General features: G+C 50.3%; 1 protein-coding gene across 6 annotated transcripts in view; it reads right to left on the bottom strand.

The window, feature by feature from the left end:
• Window positions 1-148: 148 nt before the first annotated feature.
• Window positions 149-12,364, bottom strand: part of CMTR1 (cap methyltransferase 1) — a 56,849-nt gene continuing 44,633 nt past the window's right edge. For 3 of the 6 annotated variants that reach the window (XM_073338532.1, XM_073338530.1, XM_073338533.1), the window contains 6 exons: window positions 11,141-11,232; window positions 10,415-10,483; window positions 8,831-8,878; window positions 8,057-8,169; window positions 7,470-7,523; window positions 149-3,536 (listed from right to left, as the gene is read on the bottom strand). In XM_073338532.1, the coding sequence (XP_073194633.1) occupies window positions 3,301-3,536; window positions 7,470-7,523; window positions 8,057-8,169; window positions 8,831-8,878; window positions 10,415-10,483; window positions 11,141-11,232 (612 nt within the window). In that variant the 3' untranslated portion in view covers window positions 149-3,300. The other 3 variants (XR_012158190.1, XM_073338531.1, XM_073338534.1) reach the window with 3 other exon arrangements.

The raw sequence follows: 12,364 nt of genomic DNA, 5'->3' as shown, positions 1-12,364 counted from the left end.
AATAGAGGAGTATGGGAGGGTGGTGCACAGGTAACTTGTGGGGTAGAATGGATGGGCACAAGGAGTCCTTCGGCCATGCACAGGCCCCCCCCCCAAGTTTTGTGTTCCCCATGGTTTTAGAAAACGCAGACCAAAGAGCATCAACACCTTTGTGAACTAAAGAGCTGTACTGGTAATACACAGACAATGAAAGCAGAGAAATCAACACAAAATGATACACAGCTTAATACAATACATTGTGCAATCAACAGACGTAAACATTCCCTTCAGCAAGACATTCCTCCTCCTCCCCCTGGAGCCAGTGGGAGAGCACAACTTGGGTCAGCCCCTAGCCCTAGGCCAAGTTTTCTACCATCCCTTTGATACTAAGGCATTCCCTGCCCCACATGATCAGACTGAACCCCCTTCCACTCCCCCCACACTAGGGATGAGCAGCTCTGACGCACACAAAGCAGGGTACGTACAGGGCTTTGTCCTCTGGGTTCCTGGCCTTTCAACTCCGATCAGATCCTTTTGGGCATTTCAAAGCAAGCCATGGGTTCCCGAGCCCGGAGGAGCAATGGGGGATAGGAGAGTCTTGAGCCAGAGAGGGAAGAGGGATAAAACCTTTTCCCTGCAGCAGGGAAGCAGTAGTGAGGTGCTGGTGCTTCCCTCCCAAAAGAGGGTGGGAGGTGTGGTTCAGTGCATCCAAAAAATACATCTCCTTGTAAAAAATACAATCTACTAAAAGCAAAGGAAATTGGGGCAATGGGGAAAGCAGGCAGCATCTCTCAAACCGCCTGCAAGCAATTGGGTTTCTTCTGCACCCTGGGTTTTCAGGACCAGGTAAAGGCTAATGGAGGCCTAGATTATCTATGGTGTATTCCCTGCGGGACGTCTCCATCCCCACAAACAGGGAGGGGCCAAGGCCCTCAGTGGGGGACACACCCTTGAGGCTGCAGAAGACACAGTAAAGGACCACAGGAAAAGGAACAGGCTCCAAGGTGGCCTGTTGGCTTCTTGCTGGCATCATGGCTGCCTTGGGGGGTCGGGGAAATCAGCAGAAGCACCAACACTTAAATACATGGTTTTAAAAGCCGACAGTGTGAAGGCTCCGAAGCGAAGCTACTGGAGGCACCATCTTCCCCATTGCTCCTCATGGAGGGGCCTTCAATAAATATAAAGTAGCCAATAATTAGCTGCATGGGGGGGCTGCTGCCCTCTCCAGGAGAAAGGCTGCTCTTAGGCCAGGTGCCACATTCTGCCAAGGCTTTGGAGCACCTGGGACTAAATTCTGCTAAGGGATTTGAGTCAGAGCCACATCCTGCTCTTGGATGGATTGGCAAACCTTCCCCTTGGCTGCTACAGGGCACAGGGAAAGTAGGTCTGACACTTCCTCAGCCACCTTTCTGGAAAGGCCACACACCCTGAGCTTGCAGGAGGCAGTATTCTAAATACGCCAGGTCTCTTCTGGGTTCAATAGGGGGATACCCAAATACAATATGGGCTCCCACCATCCTCCAAAGTTGAGAGCTTAGTCTCCCCGTGCAATGACGCTCCAAGGACAGCATTAGCCCAAGGCTGGGCAAGCTGTGACAATCCCCGTTCTGCAGCCATCAAGCCTGAACGTGCGGATCCACGTTACAAGGCACAGCAAAGAAACCACCCATGGTTAAACTCATTCACACCAAGCAATTGGGGGATTAACAGACAGATGCCTGGCCACCAACTGATCCTGCAGACGCGGAAGGCTGCGCGCTCGGAAAGCAAGGCCTATGAGCTCAGGGTGAAAGTCACCCTGTGCATCACTTGAGCCCTATGAGGCTCACAGATCTTAAGTGATGCCCAGTCCTTGCGCTGCCCCTAGTTGCAAGATGAATCTCACCCACCAACTTCTACTTCCGCCAGAGCTGAACTCTCCACGTCCTAGGATACAGACCCATTCACATCCTGCATTGGTATGGGGAGGATGGAGGGGGGATGAGAATCTGAAAGGCTGCCTCTAGTTTCCAGGAGACCCACAGCTTTCTTTAAGGCACGGTCCAGGTAACCCCCCAGTCAGCTTTTCCCTTATTGCCAACCTGTGTAAGAAAAAATAAGTGACTTTGCTGCATGGACCAGAGCAGCCAACTGCCTATTAACTTCTGGTCCAGTGGGAGAACAGGCCAGAGGTGTTTCTGAAGCCCAGCATGAAGTTAAAACAGGCAATGAGGGCAGCCCTGTCCTTTGCGGGGGCTTTGTGTACATGACGTGTAGAGGGCCCAGCACAGAAATGAGTCATGATTTCTGACTGCGATCTGCTGAAACACCGATGTCCTGCTTGCCATGCTAGAGAGTCCCAGGTTTGTGCCTTCGCTACAGACATGGCTCCAGCTCTGGACCAGACACGGGGAGGGGGGGTGTTCAAAGCCTGTTTTAACCAGGAAAGATGGGTTTCCCCTACAACGGGCCTGGTCGTGGGATTGGATTTGACTAACCAGCATGGTCAGAGTCAAGGTCTCCTTCCCACATGACAAGACAAGGACTTTCACAATCTCCTGTGAAAAACTCCTACACCCAAAGGCCTGCAGCCTTCCCCCTTTTTCTTTCATCCCTGAACACAGAGGGAGGGCCATTGTTAAAGGGAAACTGAGGATGGTTTTGAGCACTGAAAAAGGCAAAACATCTCAGCATTGTCCTAGGGCAGATTCATGAGCTCACACCTAGGCTGCTGGCTTGGAGTTAGGGACCTCCTGCCACGAGGACTGACTCCCTTCCACCGAGATCCTAGCATCCAGGAACTCCCGACAGCCTGCCAAGTGCCTCTGGAGTGGAAGTGCTGGAGCCACTAGCAAAAAGTGACCATCCTCGCATGCCAAGAGCCTGCATTTCCCGATGAGTCACCCAGCGTTCAGCAAAGGCCCATCGGCTTGAGGCAAAGGAGACAGAGGTGGCTGCTGGCAGCACTGCAAGGCCATTTAAATGCACTCTCCCCCAGCTCATTCCTCCTTGCAGTCCTGTGACCATCCTCCTTTCCTCTTGGTGCTTCCAGGGAACCATACGCAGCCTCCTAATCGCTCCGGCACATGCAGGAGGGGAACCCAGAGAGCAGACGCCTGGCTGTAGTTTGGAGCACTAGGGGGGAAAGCTGCCAGCCCCTCATCCCCAGGAGTGCAGTGGGATAGTACAGAAGAGCATCGGACTTCGGCTCCAGGCATCCCACCTCCGAGGCACCCACAGCTGTGCTGCCTGGGCCAGATACTTATATACACTGCTACTCACAGGCTGGAGCTTTGTTCCACTTCTTCTGAGCATCAAACCCCACCCCCCACCCCCCAGGAATCATTCTCCTCCACAGAAGGCTGCAGCTCCTGGATGAAAGACTCCCTTCTCCTGTCTCAGTCTCCCCGCTCCAGTCAGTCCCCCACGATTCCAAGCTGGGGGGTCAGGGGTAGTGCGCCTGGATGAAGGACAGGACTTCCTCCTTCGACAGCTTCTCCGGATCTTGCCTTTTCTGGGAGTCGTGCACTTTGACGCCTTCCCCCCACTCCCAGAAGAGACGGCTGAAGTAGCAGATGCTGCAGGCAGAAAGAGGAGGCAGACAGATCAGCACAGCAAACACTGAGAAGGGATGCACTCAGCATAGGCTGCAGAGACTCTTTAGAGACAGCTGGCCTGGGACCACACACGACATGATTCGAGGGGGTAGCGTCAAGGAGGCCCAGGTTATTTGTTTTATCTACCCCGAGGGTTCTTCACATTTTTCTCTGCCCCAACTCCTAACTTTGGCTCTGCAGTGCCGTGCCCCGCCTGCGTCGTCGGCCGCAGAGGCTGAACCAAGGATCTCTGGATCCAACCTTGAGTGTCTACCCCCTGCGCTGAATCACCCAGCTCCGTCAGCAAAGGCTGTTGTAGGCTCATCCACTTCGGTTTGTGGCCAGCCACACGAGACGGGGCAGCACCACACCAAGTAGGTGTAGGCTACAGCTAGTAAGAATAGCCATCATTTTGTAGGGCCTACTCAAACAAGCATGTGCTGACACAAACCCAGACACCCGAACATGGCATATAAACTGAAGCGTGTTCCATGGAAACGGCCCTGTTAGTTGCAGCTCTGGTCAAAGCAGCAGGAGGGACGAATCAATGTCCGCTGAGACCAGGAACAATCAGTTAGGGAAACTATGTTTTTCAAGTTCCTGAGAGGGTGAAGCAAACAAAGTAATTTCATTAAAGACTCCAGAGAAGGCCTGAACAGAGCACTTGGAAGGGTCAGCGGGCAGAATGGACACAGCAGGGTCTAAGCACTCAGCACACTATGGATATAGCAGGGCTGGGGGAGCAAACTAACCCCCACTTTGCCAACATGGGCCACAAGTACTCCTTTTCTTTTTGCAGATACAGACTAACACGGCTGCTACTCTGAAATCTGGAGATACAGTGACTCTCCAGAAATCCGGCCCTTGACTCTTCCCTGAGCATAGACTCTCCCTGCCCCATCTGGCTATTAGTCACCCAGTGTGAAACCAGAGCTGCTAATTGCTGCAGACACAGCAGCCTTAGATTCCTACAATTACTGACACTTAATATTCACAGCTTATTTAGGTACGCTGTTCTAACAGAACGATATTAGCATAGCGACAAACGCATGTGTCAGCGGCTAATTACAGACACATTAGTGCTCACTAACTACAAGGCAGAGCATCCATTACAGAGTCACACACAAACCCCTTCCTTGCTTTGTTTTCATAGCAGTGGTTGAGTTTGGTGCTGGAATTCTGCCGGGGAGGCTGAGAGGGGCTAGCACCCTCCCCAGTTTGTGAAGCGGAGCCCTCCCAGCACTGGGATTACGAGAGCTTTTTCAGCTAGTTGACAATGGAAAGCCTGAAGGATTCTCAGAGCACAGCTGCAAGCCGAGGAGGAGGCTAGAGGGGCATGCAGGGAGCCCCCGTTTCACATCAGCCTCTCCAACTGGGACACAATCCAGGGGCCTGTGCAGTTTGCATATAGCTGCACTGTGCTGAGAAACAGACTCACAAGACTCACTTACCCAGGAGACAATAGCATAATGATATCACACGGTCCCTATTCTCTGAACCTTAAGGGCCAGACCTCCCTGTCTAAGGAACTCCCAGTCTGTCTCCATGATCTACCGACTCCCAGTTACTCTGTTCTTGGAGTCCCAGTTTCCCAGGAACAGAAGCCAGAAGTCTGGAATCCCAGTTTCCTGCTCTAGGGTGTACAATGGAAGTGATGGGTTGAGTCTGATGGTCGGGAAGAACGCCCAGAGATCCCCTGCTGGGGAGTGCTCAAGTGATACGTTCCTGGAGCTTCACGGAGGGTACCAGGTAATCCGTATCCTTCTTTCCCTAGGAGCCAACACGATGCTCCTGTTTCACAGGTCTCCTTCCCATTCCCACAGTGCTGCTCCGGCTTCATGCCCACAGGAGATCCCGAGACAGACAGTGCTTCTTCCTCTGCTACCACTGGGTAAAGCTGCCTGGCATGCCCAACACCCCAGCCCACCTGGAGTGCGCTGGGAATGCAGCAGGAACCCACACACACATGGTTAGACTGTGGAGCTGCAAGCTCCTCTGGATGTGGTGCCCAACACAAAAGTCAGAACTAGGGCTGTCGATTAATTGCAGTTAACTCATGCGATCAACTCAAAAAAATTAATCACGATTAAAACAATTGATCTCGATTCATTGCCATCTTAATTGAACTGTTAAACAGTAGATTACCAATTGAAATTTGAAACCTTAAATATTTTTGGATGTTTTTCTATATTTTCAAATATATTGATTTAAATTACAACACAGAATACAAAGTGTACAGTGCTCACTTTATATTATTATTTTTATTACAAATATTTGCACTGTAAAAATGATAAACAAAGAAATTTTATTTTTCAATTCACCTCATACAAGTATTGTAGTGCAATCTCTTTTTCATGAAAGTGTAATTTACAAATGTAGATTTTCTTTTTTGTTACATAACTGCACTCAAAAACAAAACAACATAAAACTTAAGAGCCTTAAGTCCACTCAGTCCTACTTCTTGTTCAGCCAATCCTAAGACAAACAAGTTTGTTTACATTTACGGGAGATAATGCTGCCTGCTTCTTATTTACAATGTCACCTGAAAGTGAGAACAAGCGTTCGCATGTCACTTTTGTAGCTGACATTGCAAGATATTTACATGCCAGATAGGCTAAACATTTGTATGCCCCTTCATGCTTTGGCCACCATTCCAGAGGACGTGCTTCCATGCTGATGACACTCGTTAATTAAATTTTGACTGAGCTCCTTGGTTGGGGGAGAATAGTATGTCTCCCGCTCTATTTTACCTGCATTCTGCATATATTTCATGTTATAGCAGTCTCGGATGATGACCCAGCACATGTTGTTCGTTTTAAGAACACATTCGCTGCAGATTTGACAAAACGCAAAGAAGGTACCAATGTGAGATTTCTAAAGATAGCTACAGCACTCGACCCAAGGTTTAAGAATCTGAAGTGCCTTCCAAAATCTGAGCGGGACGAATGTGGAGCATGCTTTCAGAAGTCTTAAGAGAGCAACACTCCAATGCGGAAACTACAGAACACGAACCACCAAAAAAGAAAATCAACCTTCTGCTGGTGCCATCTGATTCAGACGATGAAAGTGAACATGCATCGGCCTGCTCTGCTTTGGATCGTTATCGAGCAGAACCTGTCATCAGCATGGACGCACGTCCTCTGGAATGGTGGTTGAAGCATGAAGGGACATATGAATCTTTAGTGCATCTGGCATGTAAATATCTTGCGATGCCGACTACAACAGTGCCATGCGAACACCTGTTCTCATTTTCAGGTGACATTGTAAACAAGAAGTGGGCCGCATTAGTTCCTGCAAATGTAAAGAAATGTATCTGTCTGAGTGACTAGCTGAACAAGATTTGAGTAGACCTGTAGGCTCTAAAGTTTTAGACTGTTTTATTTTTTGAATGCAGTTATTTTCTGTACATAATTCTGCATTTGTAAGCTGCACTCTCACAATAAAGAGATGGCACTGCAGTACTTGTACGGGGTGAACTGGAAAATACTATTTCTTCACAGCACAAATATTTGTAATAAAAAATAAACATAAAGTGAGCAGGGTACTCTCTGTTCTGTGTTGTAATTGAAATCAATATATTTGAAAATGTAGAAAACATCCACAAATATTTAAATACATGGTATTCCATTATTGTTTAACAGCACGATTAATCGTGTGATTAATTTTTTTTAATCGCTTGACAGCCCTAGTCAGAACCTCTTTACAGGGCTCCAGGAGCAGATTTTCAAGAAGCTCTGCCAGTTAGCACCATTACACAGTGTGGCGCTGCCAGGGCAGGGCCTACCACCATCACCCAAGTGCAGAGCACTTGCCTGCTGGAAAGGATGAGGCACACTGCGGAGGCATGGGGCCCTGCTGTGGTATGCTGCCACGCCTCTGCCCCCCTGGTCGCCTGACTGCTGGGACTGTACTCACTGAAATGGTGCGATGGATTCGTGAGGAAGGTCATACGTCGACTCCTGGGTCGTCCTGTTATAGAAAAATTTCCTCTTGGAGTTTTTGCTGAACGCCATTGTCCAAGGATCTAGGGGCAAAGCCACAGGGAACAAACAGAGGGCGGGACCAGAATGGAAGCACATCAGATTGGGGGTGATTTGAGAGGCCAGCTTGACATTCCACTCTTTTCTCCTTTCAACCCCCCAAAAGCCCTGTGTACCCAAGCTATTGTCAATTCAATGAGGCACACGCTCTGCACTCCCAGGTCAGCCTGAGCTAGTTCGGAGAGTGATCTTTCCAGCTACGAAATCTGTGATGGCAAAAACCAGTCACTATGCATGTGACTGAACTGAAACCCCAGAGCAGCTACTCAAACCACAATGGGGGCAGCGGACCCATCTTCATCCCAATGCTGCCCGATTCAACCAGAACAGGACCTGGGCCAAATTCAGCACCGATTTCCATGGAGTTACACCAGGCAGAGCTTGGCCCTGTATTTTTAAAGAAAAAATTCCTTCCTTTTCCTGAAAATGGTGAGGAAAAAAGGCTTGCAGAGCTCTCCCTACCATTCACAGTCCTAACGATGTAGAGTCCTGTGGGCACAAAGTGCCGGTCATCCCGGCCCGTGTAGGACAGCCGTGGTATTCCGCCTGAGCTCTTGATGATCTTCATCTCTAACCTGAGTGCCGAGAGAAGGGAGCGTGGAGGAGTTTACCCAAGGACACACACGCACTTCAGAGACAGCTGCAGTGGAATTGGATAGCACTGCACATAGCAGAACAAACCAACAGGTCACTGGTCAGTTCTCCATGCGTCTCCCTGCCGGGGCTAGGGAAAAGAAGCCAGAACTCTGTGTGTGCACAGAACGTCAGCCAGGGAGCCAGTGCTGGAACAAGGGCCATGTCAGTGATTTTCAGTATTTAACCAACCAGGGTTTCCATTACAGGTACAATCAAACTGCAAATCTGTCCGCTGGCAACCACAAGTGCAGCTTTCCCCTGGTGCGTGACAGGGCAGGAGGGGAATGGACCTCTTTGGGCCTGGGAACAGCTATCAGTGTGGGAGGCTGCAGACCCGGCTACAAGGCTAAGCGAGCTGCTTCCCTCTAACACAGCGAAGCCCCGCATTCTGCTCCGGAACAGACTAGCCTCTGCAATGCAGAATTAGCAGGGTGACTGTCTGACCCACAAAGAACACCCCAATGGGTGACCGTGGGCTCTGCTACAGGGGTTCACTCCCAGGTACTTGTCTTGCAAATAGCAATAGATCCCTCTTGTCTCTGCGTGGCAGTTGCGAACACTGACTTGCTATGAAGCGTCTCACTGTTTCTAGTCACTTACCTTACAAAAATCTTTTCCATCTCCTCCAGTCTGTACACCTCCTTCACCCTGGGGGAAGAGAGAGAGACGCACACACCCAAGGGTTGGCACTGCAGAACTAGCGGCTATGATCTCAGGGCGAGGCAGTGAATGTGGCAAAGGTTCACCGTGCTCCTGAATCTTAGCCCCTGACACGTGGTTCGTCCCAGCTCAGGAACTGGACACCTGCACATAACGGCTCAGTCCCCATAGGCAGCATGCAGGGTTGCTGTTCTGCTGCTCAGAAGTCAGCCCACATTGTTTCACACAACCACAGTTCCACACAGCTTGGGGATCTAAGAGATCTTTTGCTAAAGCCACACAGAGAAACCTTTTTACAGAAGGGCAGTTCCCCCAACCCCACCCACCCTCTGTGCCCCCTTCCCATATGTGGCTACAAGCATCAGGCTTACTCGGGCAGAGTTTTAAAGCCCTTCAGAAGCAGCAGTGTGGGAGCCTGTTGGATCCTGTGGGCACTTCTGACATTATAGCCTGTTCTTTTCCCCATCAACACCTCGGGCTCCCCCAGCTGCAGTTCCTGGATGTGTGTTGACATTAACTGAGATCCACTTGTTCTCCATCTCCAAGCCTCCTGCCCTCGCTGCCCAGCCCCTTCTCCACATATTACCCTGCCCTTCCATCTTCCTATCCCCTTTCCATATCTCCCCCCACCAAACAGCAGAACAGAACTTACCCAGGAAATAGGAAGAGGCTTAAAGGGGAAATGACAGGAATAAGGCAGCCATTTTAAGCCCCCCCCCCCAATGCCTGCCCTCCCTTTTTTAAGCAATTTGAGCCAGCCAGCAGTGCACATGGCTAAGCTGGGGACCTGTGTCACTGTTCCCCTCCACCTCCAGCCCCTCTTCCCTCCAACAGCTTCTTCTTCCAAGCTAGACTCTATGTTCTTTGGGGGCAGGGACTGTCTTCCTAGGTGTTTGTTTGATGCCCAGCACCATGGGGCCCTGCTCCTTTCGGGGCCTCTGCATAGTACCAAAATAAAACTAACAAGTAAAGATGAAAGGTCAGCAAGCGGCCAACAGCTGGAACACTCTATCAGTACCTTTCTCAGGGGTGTTTCCTAGCAGCACATGTGCTTAGCCCTGTACCCAAGGCCTTATTTCAGACTTTTAGCGATCAGACCTGTAGTCCTTGTCTGTACTAGGGAACAGCCCTGATTCAGCCATCAGCGGTCAGCAGCATAGCTGACCCGTCAGTGTAGACGAGGGCACGTTGTGGTTTGGGCCTTAACTGGGCCTTAGCTCAACTACAAGTATGCATGTGAGATTAGCACCAGCTACTCATGAGATGGAGAAAGCATGAATGTCTGATCTCCAAAAGGTTAATCTTAGAGTACCTAAAACATCCAGCCAACAGCATCATCTCCAAGATGTAAAGGGCCACTTGCCGCCTTCTAGCAAACATGATGAGACTATGAGCTCTGGCTATATCTTGTGTAGGCCTGGGAGCGGGCCAGGCTACGTTTCATGTCTTCCTCCTCCAGCAAACTGATCCCAAAGCCCCAGCAGTCCCAAGATGAAGGGGGATGCAGAAGGAGGGGTCACTCACCGGATGGGGTTCATATCCGGCCGGCTAGGCTTAGAAACGGCTTTGACAAACTTCTCCGCTAGCTGAATCCTGAACAAATGGGAAAGAGAATTCTGTGCTTTAGTTGCAGCTCTGGTGTGTTGGGTAGGTGCGGCTTCCTTGGGACAGGAGGGAGGGAGGGAGTGCCAACGGGACCTCTACAGCCCAGGCTGATACCCAAACATACTCAGGAACTGTCGGCTCACCCAGCACTCCCAGCTTGGTGTCCTGCAACTAGCAATTATACAGTAGGGATGGTTCCCCATAGGCTCTGCTCAGCAGACCTAATCTAGTAACAAATTCAGTAATGAGTCCATGTGCTGATGAGCCCATTCATGTATGAGCAGGAGAGCAGGACTGGCAGATGTGCTCTGCTAAGGAAGGAACCGTAGGGCTCTTCCCCCTCCGCAGCAAGTCACAACCCTTCCCATTCAGGCTGCCAGCGGTGCTTGGTCTATCCGTTTTGGGAACAGCTCACTCCAGTCTCAGAAGGGAATCAGGCCTTCTCTGCTGCACAGAGGGGGTGGGCGAAGAGAGGATGCACCCACTTCAGAGAGGGTTCTTCCACGACTCATCTTTGTACAAACGCATCAGCTAAGTGCCCTCGGTTCCTCGTGGCCAATGATCAATAGCGCGGCCAATGAACCAACGGAGTTCCCGACAGCGCTCATCCACATGCATGAGAGGAGCTCCCAAAGGCCGACCTACCTCTGGTTAAAGTGCTGCTCTCGGACATCATTGCCATTCAGCACCAAGACATCCAGGATATGGATAGCCTTGATTTTTCGCTGGGCTTTCCCCTAAGGAGAGAAACACAGGGAGTTACATTACAGGCTGGCTGTGGGTATTCCGTCTGTTTTATGCAGAACACGAGTGTCTGCATGACTGCCTCCCACCATCGCCTTGCTAACTTCAGAGGAGGAAACCCCACCTCCTGCCACTGGGAACTTGTTTCTGCTGCAGGTTCTCCCCCTCCCTCCCACATTTCCTCTGCTTTAATCTTCCATCCTAAAATAGCTGTACATGTCCAATGCACCAGTCCCTCAGAGGAGGGCTGGGCACAGCTCTCTGAAGCACGTTACCACCTCTCTGAGTCAGCTGGATGCCCTACAAAGTGCTCCCCTCACAAGGCTGAGCTTGCTGCACCATCTCCAGGAGCAAGGACATGAGCCTGGGCCCTGAGCTCCCATGTGACAATGCCACGTAGCGTGGGTAAGCCTCCAGACTGGCCCCACCTGTCTGTTTTTAAGAGCTGCAATCATCAAGTGGCTGAGCATATGTGGACACACAGGCCTGTTCTAGGGTCAGTGACTACTCAGCCTCATACAAACTAGCCACAGGAATCTACTCAGCTTAGTTCACAGCAGATCAGTGCAGTAACAGCACCATCTTCTACACACAGTTCAACCTCGACCAGCCGAGTTAGCAAAGGGTCACGTTTCATGACCTCTATTGGTTACACTGAAAATTCCCTTGATTATCAGAACAAGTTCAGCATTCCCCCCTCCAGGACAGTCACAGAATCAAAACTGAACAATATTTCAAGAAGCCTGTGCATTAAATATTCCCCGTATGTTGTTTGGGACAACTAACGTGCTCAGTTACAGATCGTTTTCACGTGCATGTTACCGAAATAAAACAATGCCAGCTGCCAATCAAACAGTTCAGCAAATGATCAAAGATCAATGTTGGACCAGAGACAGTGCAGGAGGGTAAATGCTTCTGCAAACACCACCCACCAGTTGGTGCTTTTGTAGCCCCTGATCCAAACCCACTTCACAAACACAGTATATTCAGCATCCTTGAAAGGCAGCCACCTTTGGAGCAGCAGGGGGCAGGCAAGTGGAGCACGGCAGTACTGCACAACACATGCATGTATATGTGAAAACCAAAAGCCACTGAGGCGTATTCAATTAGACAGTAAGTCAACCA

The sequence above is a fragment of the Lepidochelys kempii genome, chromosome 3 (assembly GCF_965140265.1).
Source record: "Lepidochelys kempii isolate rLepKem1 chromosome 3, rLepKem1.hap2, whole genome shotgun sequence".
Classification (NCBI taxonomy): domain Eukaryota; kingdom Metazoa; phylum Chordata; order Testudines; family Cheloniidae; genus Lepidochelys; species Lepidochelys kempii.
This window is presented reverse-complemented; position numbering and strand designations above follow the sequence as displayed.